Genomic DNA, 14,851 nt, shown 5'->3' with positions numbered 1-14,851 from the left:
CCAGGTAACGGAGCTGCTCCAGACAATACAAACAATAAGTTAAAAAGAAGGAAACAGCAGAGCATGAGATTATAATGTAGAAAGAGTTTTAAAAAATAACTACTTTGAATCTGAGCTGTGTTGTACAACTTACAGGAGATGTCAGGTACAGCTTGCTCAGATATGTGAGGCCGGTGGTCCTCTTCAAATCTGCTGTCTGATAGACTGTCCCCCTGTAACCTAGAGACAACATGAAACACATACACACCACTGTACACATTGGCAGCGCTTTTAAATAATCTCTCAAATCAACACTGAAACGCATGTTTGGAAACTGAATACTAGATAACAAAAAGACTATATCTATAAGTCTCTATCATGCTGCAGTGATGAGAGAGAGGAGGAAGTGTTTCTGCAAAATTTGGGATGGCACCAAGAAATTATGAAAGTGGGGGTCAGTTTTGGGGCACAAGCCCTATGTACTCATTCCTGAAATAGTTTTTATTTTACATGAAGCCATAACAATGCACTTACGGAGCACAAAGCAATATAATACAACACAATACAATTGTTTCAAAATCAAACTGTTCTAAGCCCCTGTAGCGTTTACTCAGAGATATTTGTTTGGACTGAAACTATAGCAACTCTGAGAGTATCAGCTATCTCCTTAAGGTACTACAAGACTGAAGTTTTCCTGAGATAGAAACGCATACTATGGGTGACAATTATTTTTTTCTGAAGCACATTTAAATCATACCACATATTATATGTAATTACACACTAGGTCCAAATTTTTTTGCTACACACTATTACTATGTCATCAGTGCAACCATTAGCTGAAGGCAAAACAAAGACAAATGGTCTTTATAAGACCATTAAACATCACCCGGGATGGCCATCACAAAGACATCCCAGTCGCTGAACAAAAGCTGCTCATCGCCACAAGCCCTAACTACCATTCCCCTCAGTACATTCCTGATATGAAAGCAATTCATTTAATAAGAACTACAAGCCCAAATGAGGTTTGTGGAGATCTATCCATTTCCTTAGACCGCACCACCAGCTCCTCCAGACTATGCCCAAGATCTGGGATGTGTTTGCACACAGGAGGTTTTGTGGCAGGAGCAATCAGCCATAAAAGAACTGATTGGGTTCTTGTAGGAGGCGGATGAAATGCTGATGTGACCACAGTTATAGCCCAAGAGACAGAGACAAGGCCACAAGCAGGCCACACACATAAATTTACACTTCAGCCAGTAGAGAGCCAGTGGAAGTAGAATTTCCTGACCTGCCACTGCTAGTTAGGAGCCACACAGAATAACTGGACTCTTTGGTGGTGTGGACAAAAAGGAAGGACGACAAAGGCTTGGCTTTGGGTAGTACATGGTAGAACCAAGTGGCTTAGCCTTGTTTCACCATTTAGGGACCTAGAATGAATGAATACAGTATACATGCTTTCCAGCAAAAGTGCGATTCACAGAATAATGGACCTTACTGAGCCATAGAAGCTTGTACTGTATGCAGGAAAACAGGAGATGGATTCTAATGTGTTTGCCACAGGGGTGATGGCTAAGGGAGGAATGCTTGTGCAGCTTGGGTCAGTGTGTTCACAAATGCAGGTAGAACCAAGCAACCATTTCTTAATCTTTGTGAGAGCAATAAAATATATGAAAAAAATAACTGTAAACTATAATTAGTATCTTACCGTTTCAGTTTACATGCATGTCTATCCAGACTCATAATGTAGGCAGTGAAGATTTTGAAGGGGTTTATTAAAAGATATTAAGTGTAATTAATTTTAAGAAATTCCCCCAAAGATTTCTTGAGATATCACAAGAACAGACAGGGCTGAGGTCACAGTGACCTTTGACTACCAAGATCTCATCAGGTCATCCTTGAGTCCAACTGGACGTTTATGCAACATTTAAAGAAATTCCCTCAAGGTGTCCCTGAGATACCGCATTCCTGAGAATGAGCTGGACAGAAGACCTAAAACATAACGCCCTCAGCTACGTCTAAGCATAAAAATAACTTTAAAACTTCAACCTGAGGTCAGGGTCACATCTGTACAGTCTGCAGGTGTGAAGGACAAGGGCATTAGCTGCCACATATGTTAGTCTTTGGAGTAGAAGTTAAAAGGTTGGCCCCATATTGAGTCATGGTTGAAAGGTGTTTGTGGGAATCCCAAGACAGACTGCTAATGCACACTATGTTTGTCACTATGTTGTGTTCATAGCAATGCATGTAAGCATGAACATGTTTTATGTTTTTTTATGTGGATTCATGAATATTTTGAGTGCATCTCCCTTTATCAACAACTCTAGCACAACCCCTGATTTCAGAATTTGGTCTCCAGAATAGCACAAAAGGCATACTGCTTACTGATATAGTATGTTTATAATTCTTAAATTCACCAAACATGTGAAAAAAATTATGAATGAGCAGGCTCCCATCGCCGGTGGAACTTTGGAAGGGTTTTACTGTCCGGTTAAAGAGGACGAAACAAGAATTTGGCCTGAGCCAGAAGACAGAGAAGGAGAGCAGATGCCTGATATTTTAGTTTTTGAAAAAAAAAAAAAAACACCACTCCAGATACAGATGTTGCTATGCTTTGCCACTGATCCAACCAGGAGACTCGGTAATAAGCCAAAGATATAAACTATTTGCTTAAAAACATTCAGTCCATAAACTGAGACCATTCACCCTCCTCGAAACCTTTGACAACATCCCACAGCCTATTTGAAACTGATAAGCAGTGTGCGTGAAAGAAGAGTAGGAAACAAACAAATTCCAACCCCCAAACAGAGGAGGCCATGCAGGCAGATGTGTGCCTGGCGTCTCACTGAACACATATCTTTGACTGGCATCGAGGAAGAGTCCTGCCCACACCTGCCTGCAGCATCATGCCCAACACTAAGGAACCTGAGCACTAGACTGATGTTGTGAATCAGGGAACAGGAAATGTGTCAGAAGAGAAAACCAGCAATAAAAAGAGAGAGGGTGACAGTGGAGACAATGATCCATGCTAGAGCTGTGAAAACAAGCAAAACACCAGAATGCACTTTAGATGTGATATTATTTTGCGTTCTGGATGGTGAAATATGCTACCTGTGACATCAGTGCAAAGAGGGTGAGGTGGTGAGGTGGAGAGTGGAGGGTGGAGGGTTGGGCACAGGGAGATGTCATGAGCTGGAGTAAGAGCAAGGTTGGATGTTAGAATATAAAAACAAGATTATAGTATAGCCACAACTTTACTGTAGCTAAAATATCTTCATGTCATGTAGTCTTAAAGCAATAGTTTGAGCCTTTTGAAAATATTCTTACTTGTTCTGTTGCTAAGAGCTAGATGAGAAGATTGATGCCACTTTTATGTACAGTATGTATGGTGTCTGTATGGTAGATACGAAGCTACAGCCAGCAGCCTGTTAGCCTAAATTAGCATAAAGAGTATAGAAGCACAACCAAACAGCTCCAGAGGTTAAAGAATGCACCTAACAGCACTTCCAAAGTTCAACCAGTCAAATTCATGGGAATAGGACAGATGTGAGGTCACTGTGACCTTGACCTTTGACAACCAAAATCTAATCAGGTCATCCCAGAGTGGACGTTTGTGCCAAACTTGAAGAAACTCTCTCAAGGCGTTCCTGAGATATCACAAAAATCAGACGAATGTGAGAACACAGTGACGAACAACATGAAAATACAGCTAGAGCTATTGCCAGCATGGGGTCAGAGTTTCACATGTGGGTTATGTATCGTACAGAGTACAGTCTCTCTCAAAAGCACCAGATGAGAAAGGCTAGAAATATTTACCTGGCACACCTAGAGCAGATGTTGAGTGTAACTTTGGCCTGCGGTTCAAGCTGATAGGAGCTACGTCCCTGGCTGAACTTACTGCCGGACGGAGCCAAGCCTGTCACGCCCTCCATCCGCAGGTCATCCAGGTCCTCTGATGGGGAGAGAACCAAAAAGACACGAGGAAAGAAGGAGGAAGGAGAAGGAAACCATTGAAAAGGGAGAAAAAAGGGAGAGAGTGAAAGGACAGTCATTAATCATACTTAGACCTCCCCTTGTCAGTACGATGCCCAGCGACGACATTCTGCGTGGAGCCAAAGAGCAACCAAACGCGTCATTGTAAATAAACACTTTCAGCCTGGCCCTGCTGCTGTGCTTGCTCACATGCACTGCATACACACTAAAACCACAGCAACCACAAAAAACTTTTGAAGGTTAAAAATTTCACATTATCAACACAAAACTCTGTTAGAGGGAGTCATGAGGAAGAGTCAATGACAGTGACACATCGTGGCAGCCACAAACAGGAAGGGTACATTAACAAGTTGTGGGCAATGTGGGCAAAAAACATGGTGAGGGAGAATGAGGGGAGATGGAGAGCTGGAAAGCTGAGTTTCGTTTGGTCTCTCCCTTTATCGTCACATATGCACACATACTGTAGACACTCTTCCCTATGGATCTACAGAAGTCCATGACCTGTGCTAGCTACAGATTAGCAAAGGTGCAGAGGTCCTTCTTACTTTTTTCCTTAGGTTCAATTGTATTCCCAACGAGATAAAACATTTAGAATGTTGTGTCATAAGAATAAATAGATGGTTGGGCGTGTAGACTCTTAAGTGTGCTGGTTAAGCTTTATAAACACATTCTGAATCACAAACTATTTTGATTGGTTACCACAACAATATTTGTCCCATTCTTCCCATCAGACCAGAAGAATTCAGGATCTTTGCCAGTGAGAGGGGTTGCCTTCAGGACATACAGTATATTCTTGCTTCAAGTTACCATTGTTTTTGTACATACAGTATGTGTGTGTGTGTCTAGTTATTTGAAACCAACACTGATACTTTTCACTTTGGAATCACATTATCTAAATCCTGGTTTGGGGGCAAAAACATAGGACTCACACCTTGAAACAGGAGAATGCGTGACTAATCACCTGGATTCGATTGGATTGGGTGACACTCGCTCATGAGAACTCTCACCATCCATCCATCAGTGTGGAGCAGAGCTAGAAAATCTCACGTCTCCTTTGGGTGTCAGAAAGTCATTCTTCAATTTAATCCACTATTTTGCAACTCCATCCTAACCAGCTACATTAAGGAGCCTTTTGTTTATAAATTCTTAGCTTAGTCATTTCACAGACCACAATGCACAAGCAACAATAGCAAGAATAGATGCACATGCAGTCTGAATTTTTACACTATTGTTTTTTTTAGGTATGCTAGTGGCACAGCAATGTCAATTTGCTTGTCTGTTTGCTTGTCCGATGGGTAGATTGCTAATAAATTTTGAAACACAGCTGTTAACAATGGAACAATGCTGTCCTCGCTGACAGACTACTGTGCTTTGAATGAAATGTAGCTGCCTGCTAACAGAGCTATCTTGGTCAGATAACAAATATTCACATCTCCAGAAATGATAACAGCTTTGAGCCTGGCTCAAAGTCTGCCATCAGGCTCTCATACAGCTGTCATTGAATAGAGTAGATCTTTCCCCAGCTGTGGGGAAAAGCCATCGCTTCAGTTGGCTCCTTCAGTCCCTGTCTCACACAACAGGGGGTGTACTGAGTGACAGCATTCAGTTTCCATTGACAGCAAACAGGCAGCTGTCACTAACCCAACCATTTGTCTTTGTATGCGCTTGAAGTGCTCAGCAGCACAGCCACACACTTTGGCCACAAGGGGGCTTACATACAGTCAGCAGCCTTTCCAGCTCTTACAATGGTTAATAATCTTTTAAAAGAATCCTGTATTCAAATTATGATATGGATGAGGATCAAAATCTAATCAATTCTTCTCTCCAAAAAAATGTATCCAGTTCTGCTATTAACAATCAAACAAACGCCAGCAAAAACGTAACTCCCGCCCTTGATGGAGGCAATAAACTGAGATACAGTGTGTTATCATGTTATACCTTTACAGTATATACTGTAGTAAAAACTATGGGACCCCAAAACAGTTGGTAAAGGATCTAAATAAATAGATCTTTAAAAAAATCCTGGGTTTCCTTACATTTTAAATACTGTTGTCAGACATGTCGCTTAGATCACATCCAGACAGCCTGTTTTAGTATTTAAAGAAGAACAGATACATTCTAGTAATACCCTTAAGCAGGGTAATATTAAATGTCACATTCATAACTGGATGCACTGGAGGGGGTGGGGACAAAGGGAGAGCCACCAATGATTTGGGCAATTTGCTGGTCATGGGAACTGCTCCAGTTTGGGCCTCCATCGTTCCTATTTTCTTTTTGTCTATTCCTACTTCTTCCCTCTCGAACCATTTTGGGGACTGACAAATGTGGCATGCCAGATTTTCCTTGGGTCGTAGCCTGTGATACAAATCATTACTTGACACTTGGAAACATTCCCTTGCGGGCCTGCATCTAAAATACCAAAAGAATAGCAGCAACCGGCTTTGACCCTGAAACAGAACATGACCTCAGTGTACACAGCTGCTTGTCATCTCAACTCCTGCCTTTTCTTTTAGACTTGTATGTTCCAGTCAAGATAAAATGACAGTAATTGAGAGAAAGCCCCCAGTATCTGTTGGAAGAAAAAGCTAATGTCAGTACTCTTTTGTAGGCCTTTATAAGGAATGCCTCCTTATAAAATTAAACTGTGTCTGGAGCACAAGTTGCTACATTTCGCGCCAGCTAGAAAAGAGTCTCAACATTTTGTACTAAAGCAAATTGTTCCAAACTTGCAAGACTTCATACTTTTGGCCAGATAAAACAGAAGAAGGCAACAGTTCCCAGTAATGACAACAGTCATCGAGCCAAGCAGAAGGAAAGGAGTAAGACCTAGACAGCCTAACTGCACTTTGTGTGTATGTTTGTTTGTGGATACCGATGAGTGAGAAAAACCCAGTGTACTGTTGCTGCTCAGAAAAAGACAACTTTGCTTGGTTAAATGTTGAGTATAGAAAGGCAGAACTGTGTTTTTCTAAGTATTCTTGCACTGGGTGAAGCAGAGCCACGCCAATCCCCCATAAGGATGAACCCAACTGAACTTTCTTACTGTGAAGCGAGATGTGAGGAAGGCCTGTGTATGGGGTATAGTGTCTCAGGGATTGGGATTTGGGTGCATTGAAAATGACTGCTTTTACATGAATATTCTGGCACATATGCTCACACTGTGTCCTGATAGCTAGAAGCCTGAATCACACAATTATGACTCCAGATTCATGATAGAGTCCAGTATAGCTGTCACCACAATACAGTACAACCACCAGGTTCAGTGTGTATCTCCTCTGAGACCAGTTTACCCTTGTGAGGGTGAGGGAGAGGGAAGGGGGGAATGGAAACTATTTGGACGATGTGATCCAAACAAAAGGCCCGAGCAATGAGGAAATCCATGTTGTAACCATTCATTCACAAAAAAGCCAGGAATGAGCAGAGCAGATGGCACAAATAAAGTGTTTGTCTGCTCTTCTTTCCATATTTCCATCCAATTTAATGTTGTTTATAATGACACACTCATTGCTCTTCATGGATGTAACAACAGAACTGAAGTGATAATTAGTTCACCAAGTTCACAAATAACTTAATATGCACCATTGTGAATGGGGCATTGAGAGATGTATGGAATGGAATCATAGTCTCTAATTAACAGTTTGTAAGTGACAGATGCCTTGCTCCTTGTGACGTGCACTCCACATACAGAGACCCATAACTGTGAACATATAGATGAAAATGCATACATGCAAACCATCGCACACGGTGGCACTTGCAGACCTCACACTCTCACTGCCCTCACACATACAAGCAGCATTTGTGTTCCATTAAGCCCTGAGCACAAAGCCTGAACTCTGCAGTCAGACATCTTTGATGTAAGTCACGGCAGAGAAACATTGTTTGGCTTCATAATAAAAACAATATTCCAACTTACATTTTCTAATTATGTCTCAGCTTTCAATAGCACCCTTCTCCCCATCATCCTCCACTCCTGGACTATAAATATGCCACAACTCTGAAGGCAGCAATAAAAACCTTGATCAGAATCAGATGGAGACACACATGAGCAGGGTAACATCATAGCTCTGAGCCCTGTGGAAAGTCTTATCGCAGACCTTGGTGCAAACCCATTTTTGACTCTCTAAAATATATTTTTTAAACGTACCATGTAATAAACATATATATGAAAACAACTGGCAGTCAGGATCAAGACTGCCATCTACAGCTGAAAACAAAAATGTTAATCACAAAAGAATTAAGTAACAGAGATGTGCCTGTACAAGACAACTGCAGAGGAACAGCTATTATAGAAACAAACATAAGTTAACATGAATGATGGGATAATGTGGTAGGTAGTACTGTGCAAGCAATTCACTTCTCTGAGCTCAAAGGAGATCGCTGTCAGTTAGCAGGACAAAATACTGAAAAGACAAAGCCTTAGGACCTAATCAGAAGCAAGAGGTTTATATGCAGCTGATGACCAGCTAATAGCACTTCAACTTAAATTTCACAACAGTGTAGAAAGAAAAAATTGGCTCATTTTCTCTCGCCTTCTGTATCATATACAAAACAAAACCCATTACTGTAACACATGGAGACAGTTCTCAATCAAGAAATACAAAATGTCCACAAACAGCGGGTCCATACACAGACATTATAACTTATCCACCAGACAAATGGGCTTTATTCTGTGGATTCTTATAATTCCTGTCTTCATCAAATCTCCACTGTCACTCTGAATCAGTGAGATTGGGTAAAGCTCTCTTCTTCTCTCTCCTGTTTCAGGAGTGGGTCAGCCTGCAAACCCATGCAGGGGGGTCCTACAGAATAGATGTTTTACACTGAGAAGCTTTGATACCATTTGATATAATCAAAATGTGGGTGTATGTGACATGAATTCCCAAAATAATACACAGTGGCAAACAAAACATAATATGTTTTTCATATGTGTATTTTCTGAATGTATGCACAAAAGCAGATGAGAATGCAGAGGGTATATACCTGAAATGGAATATTTCCACCACAGATGACAAGAACAGTAACATTACAGTGGGGAACTGGCTAACCCGTCTCATTAACTCATCATAAAACAACACTGCAAAGCCAAAATTGAGGCGTTTCCCCCTATGCACTGAGCTCAGCTTGTTTCTGATTTCATATCAGTATAACTCTGTGGCCTCACCGCCCAGCAAAAGCCACAATGTTGACATTTTCCATGGTTTTACAAAAACATGTGAGTCATATTCATTTTCAATACAACTTTGACTGTGGTAAATATTATGCACAGAACTAATGAAAACCACTGGGAAAACACAGTGCCATCCCCGAGAGCAGCTAGAGAATCAATAAGACTTAACCTCTGAGATTTTATTTATCTCATTTTGAAACAATCTAAACAAAACAAATCAACCTTAAGCTGTGACTCTGGTTTTTATAATGGTATTCAATCTGGCTAGAAGTAGTGTAAACCATTCCAGGAGGGTTTTATTATTTTCTCATAAGCTACTTATCCAGGTGCTGGCAAAAAGAGACCGAGTTTGAAAAACCTTTCTGCTCTACATAGAAAGGGGGATTAGCTGCTAACTTGCTTTGTATCTTCTAAGCCTGTTTTTATTATGCTTTTATTCTCTCACAGAAGTTGTAGCCTAGTTGTTGCACAGTAGACGTGCTCCTTATTTTTGCTAATCTGTTTAGTGTTCGCTGTGGGTCTTAACTCCTGTCTCCCCATTCTCTAGGGGTTTGGACACATAAACAGGACAAATCACTTCGACACTATAGGAGACGTTCATTTCTTGCTAATATAACTGCTGTCATTTGCATAGTGTGGCAATCAGCACAACAAATTAGCAGGTGTATGGAACATAACTCTGCCAAGCTGATAACTGATGAAACTGCTGATGTGCATCTGGAGTTAATATACATTTCTTTGGGATGAGTCTTCAATCATTTTACAGTATGCGACAGCAATTTACCAAACAAACCACTGTGTAAGAGGAGAGATGAGAGTTGTTTTTTTTAAAGAAGCTATGATATGTGTAGGTGTATGAACATCAGTTGGAAAGACTTTGGTTTGTGGTGTGTTTGACAGTCAACAAAATGCTTCACAATGCTGGATACATGCAAAAGAATCCAAAAGTATTCTTTTCATTGACTGTATTATACATTATAAAATTAGTGTGATCAGTGTAGTGATAATATCAAGGCTCATGCTGTACATACATTTCTGCCAGCTTACCTACATCCAAATGTCCAGGTCTTATCTAACACTAAACAGTACTGAAATACCTTTGGGCCCTTGTTCCATGATTCTTAACAAATGTTACACATAGCAGCAGAAGGTTTAATATATTTTGGCCACTAGAGGTCGCCCTAAACAAATTCTTAAACCGATAACATGCCTCCAACAGTCTCTCAGACTGTAGTGGCTGCGCTGCTGCATGTGAAAGGCCACAAAGGGTGATAACCTCACACATAGACATGTATAACATAGGTCTGTTGGACATGTCATCAATTAAAATGTATTGCTTTGGTCAAAATGGAAATGGAAATTAATCCACTCTGTTAAATATATTTATGAAAATTAAGAAAAACAATGGCCACTTCCAAAAACAAAGCTAAAGAACATGTACATTGTAAATTTTTAATCCACTTATTTACAAGTTAAACCCATGAGACAGCAAGCACCTGACCAGCAACAGCATCCTTGAGCAGGTCACAGAACCCCTATGAGCTGCAGGGGTGCCACTGAGCAGCTGACCATAACTTTTACCCTCCATGTGGGCAGCAGAAAGGAAAAAGATAAATCTCTCCTTCGGGGATCAATATGCTATCACAAAACTGCCATTTCAGCCAAGAAGCATCAGTCATCTTTTGCATGTGTTTGGTCATAGCCACAAAAACTGCAAATGGACCCTTTTTCTGATCTTGGGGGTCATTCGTTTCTCTGACCACATACTGCATGGTGGCATCACTTTAATCAAGTCTACCATAATTTGGCAGGCCGCTTAGAGTGACAGTCAGCACCGCAGTGACGGTCCCCGTGGGGAGCACCATGATCAGTCCCAACAGAGCATCAAAAATGACATTTCTATTATTTCCTTTGAATTACTGCCCTGGACCACAGGTTAAGAGCCAATAGGGGGATATGCCTGGGTTTCAGAGCTACGACAAAGGAGGGCCATCACAGGCCATCGACATCCTACTTTATGGCTATATTTATCACCATTATATACTGCTGTCACAACTGTGTTGGGCTGATGCAAAGGAAAAGAAAACTTACTGTATTGTTTTCTCCAGATATCTCAAAGTGAAACAGAACAGATGAAAATAATTAAGGTCCACATGAACTATTGAGACAAAATCAATTACTTTATAATTGTCAGTCTGCCATACAGCCCTGGGCTTACTATAAGATTAAACTAAAACAATCTGGACCATTTTAACACATTTCTGTGTTAGTGCTCAATTAACTGTTTAGTTAGTTGCCAAAGGAAAACCATTAATCATATTTATTTCACAATTTTCTCACAAAAACACAATGTTGACATTATTTTTGTGTTGGTAACTTTTCATTACATGATAATTGATATTTAATCTGCTGAACAATCCATGAATTTAAAAAACTCAGTAGCTTATAGAATAGAAACAATAATTTGCTGCAGCTCCAGTCCGCATAACCTGTGGGCCTCGCTGCCACACATCACTAGAGAAATGTGACCCTCTGAATGATCCTGATCAAAAGATCCTGCTAACAAGCAGAAGTGCTTCAGCGCTATGACAGCCCTTAGCTGGGAGCAAAGACTAGGCAGATTATGTGTCACCACAGAGCAGCAGCTCTGAGGTGACTGGAAAAACACTGAAGCACCATAATTGGGGCCCATGTAGTAAACACATGGAAATAAAAAAGTCTAGGTACGTTTCTTTCTTCTGAGAAAAGTAGTGGATGTCAGAAATTTGTCACTAACCTAGATGAAAGTAACACTCAGTAGTCTATTTTCCTGCTAGTGCAAAACTGACATACATTCAAGCATCTGCAATTTTTACTGGGTGTAAGTCAATGCTTTTATACACTGGTGTTTTTTGGTATTTTCCTGCAATGAATGAATGCGCTTTCGCTAAAGCAGTGGTTCTCAAAGTGTGGGGCGCGTCCCACTAGTGGGGAATAAAGCCATGACAGGTGGGGTGCAATGAATGGAGAAAATTAGAAATGGGTCATTAATACAAGTAAATTAAAATAAATAGCTCGGGGCCCGGGAGAAAAAAGTGAAGCCATAGTGCAACAACGACAACGGTTTAATGCCGGCATGTTAATTGCCACGCAACAATATAAGGAAAGGTTCACACAGAGGGCCAATAGTGTACGTAGTGGGCATAATAACGTAAATGGATAAATTTGTTACATGGACCACAAAAGAAGCAGGTGATTCAGCGCAAGCAGACAAAGAAACAACAGGCAGTAGCCTTATCAATCAAAAAGCCAGCTGAAAAGAAAATATGATGAAGGATTCACGGTGGGAATGGTGGGGGCAGAGGAGAGACCCATGTGTGTCTTGTGTCTTAAACCGCTGGCAGCAGACAGCATGAGACCCAACAAATTAAGACATTTAGAGACAACACACCCCAGTCACGTTAATAAGCCACTCGACTGGCAGAAAACCAGGAAAATGGTAAAATCTGCATCAGTGAACAGCCAAGCACAAATGGCTTCATTCAAAGTTGGATACAGAATTGCACGGTGCAAAAAAACCACACAAAATTGCTGAGCAGCTCATTCTCCCTGCTGCTGTAGACATGATGTTGATTATGCTGGATGAGACAAGTGCTGCAAAATTGAAACTATCCCCCTGTCAAACGATACAGTTGCACTTGAATTTGGTGTTACCAATATTTGATATTTCAATACATTTGAAATTTAAAAATTGACCGATTTTGTTATTTTTTTGACAAGTGGGGCTTAAAAATTCGCCCACCCTCTTAAGTGGGGAATGACAAAAAATGTTTGAGAACCACTGCGTTAAAGTCTTTATGCTGATTAAGCAGCATGCTGCAATTTTGGTCATTTAGACTTGAAATTTTGTCTCCAGGTGCAAATGCAGGTGCACTGCAATTTTGAATCCTAGCAGAGCAGTTGTGGACATAAGGGTTTATTTTAAGTTGACTGTTAAAATACATCTGGGTACCTGTTCTTGTGATTCCCAGGTAGGAGATTAAGTTTTACGTAGGTAAATAATTTTCATATATTTCCATATATGCAGCCATGGCAACTCTGCACAAACACGTATATCAATTTCATTCTGTGAAAACTCTGATGGAGCCTCTCCAGATCAGCCATCATCACCAAGCCAGCTTTATACAGTGCTTTTAAAGGGGAGGGGAGGAGACATCAGACATACATGTATGCAGTAGGTTGCTGTTTTAATAGTGTGCTATCATTCCTACAAAACAACAGCTACAGTACGGACTTAATTTGTTTTTTTTCATGATAACTTCAGGTCTGCTCAAAGCCCCAAACTGTCTTTAAACCTATTTATAGTTAGAGGGCAAGTAATGTCATTATAGTTCCACTTAAAAAGTCATTAAAATGCAAGTTCTCTACAGAATGATTTCATCATCAAAACTGAAATGAGCTCAGCAAAGAGAATGACTCATTAAACATGAAATGTTACAGCTCTGATTTCTACTCGTCATGCAAGTGCACCTCGTTCATTGTTGCACAAATACACACACACCATGCAGCTAAACACAGCAAGCTGTTCTTGTATGACAGATGTCTGTTTCACACACCAACAGGGCATCTGCTGATACACACAGTAAAGCGTTGCACACCTGCCTGCCTGTCTGGCTTATAAGCAGCTCAGTACTGTGATCACTGGCAATTTCAAATAATTGTTCATTAAGTGAATTTAATTGAATGCAACTGCATAGGGAAACTTTAAATGTTAATTCGGTGCAGCATAGAGCACAACACAGTTTACACATTTATAATTTGTGTCTGCGTATGTGAGTAGAGGTGTACAGTATACACATGCTAAGTGACATCACCTAGAAGCTCCATGGCATCGTCTTCGTCCTCCATCTCTTCCTCTGTGATGGAGAGAGCTGGGCTGTGGACTGAATCGAATGAGTCCTGTGACAACATGGCTGCAAGGAGCTTCTTATGATGCTGCTGCTGCTCCTTTAGCCCTTTGCTCTTTGTTTCCATCTTCAGGCTGAGGGAGACATGCAGAAGAGAAGTCAGGGCTTAGGAGCTGAAGGTAAACACGGAATCATTTCTCCACCCCCACTACAAAATGGAATCATTATTTATTTAGAGGACAGAGGAAATGAGCACATTACATACTTTAGTTGTTGCTGATTTATGTCCATGCACTGTCCCCAGTGTGTAAAGCACTTGAAAGTTGAATGTGAAGTTCATTCACAGTAGTGGGGCTTCAACCTACTGGAAATTATACCTACTGAAGAAAAAAACTGCACATTTTATAATAATGGTGTTATTATAGAAATTACATTCTCTCATACTAAACTGTCAGGGTTTATCTCATCAGACTATTCGGGCTATCCAGCAAGTACAAAATCCTGTACATGTTGCCTCAGCAGGGTGCTGATGCACAACTACATTTAAAGTGTGTTTCACCACTGGATGCACTTAGCAGCCATTACACGGTCATAACACAGAATGGCATACAATCATTTCAAGTGCCATCCAGGTGTGGTATAATCTGCTAGAAATGGTTAGCAGGGAGAAGATGAGGAGGAATCACTGCTCGAAGGTGAGCAACACAATGCAATAGTTGTAGCACTCACCACAAGCCATTAACAGAAGCATTTAGGGGACATGGGATTAAAAAGAGGGCCTCAGCCAGTGAAGGTTTTAGTATGTTAAATGCTTCCCCCGCAGTTTTTA

General features: G+C 40.7%; 1 protein-coding gene across 1 annotated transcript in view; it reads right to left on the bottom strand.

Annotated features, from left to right (window-relative positions):
• Window positions 1–14,851, bottom strand: part of cunh8orf34 (chromosome unknown C8orf34 homolog) — a 47,788-nt gene that overhangs the window by 13,408 nt on the left and 19,529 nt on the right. Inside the window, exons 7-10 of the mRNA XM_020599987.1 lie at window positions 13,990–14,156; window positions 3,793–3,928; window positions 134–219; window positions 6–13 (exon numbers count right to left, since the gene is read on the bottom strand). Of these exons, the coding sequence (XP_020455643.1) occupies window positions 6–13; window positions 134–219; window positions 3,793–3,928; window positions 13,990–14,156 (397 nt within the window). The remainder of the gene's footprint in view (window positions 1–5; window positions 14–133; window positions 220–3,792; window positions 3,929–13,989; window positions 14,157–14,851) is intronic.

Source organism: Monopterus albus, unplaced genomic scaffold, assembly GCF_001952655.1.
Source record: "Monopterus albus unplaced genomic scaffold, M_albus_1.0 scaffold44.1, whole genome shotgun sequence".
NCBI lineage: Eukaryota > Metazoa > Chordata > Actinopteri > Synbranchiformes > Synbranchidae > Monopterus > Monopterus albus.
This window is presented reverse-complemented; position numbering and strand designations above follow the sequence as displayed.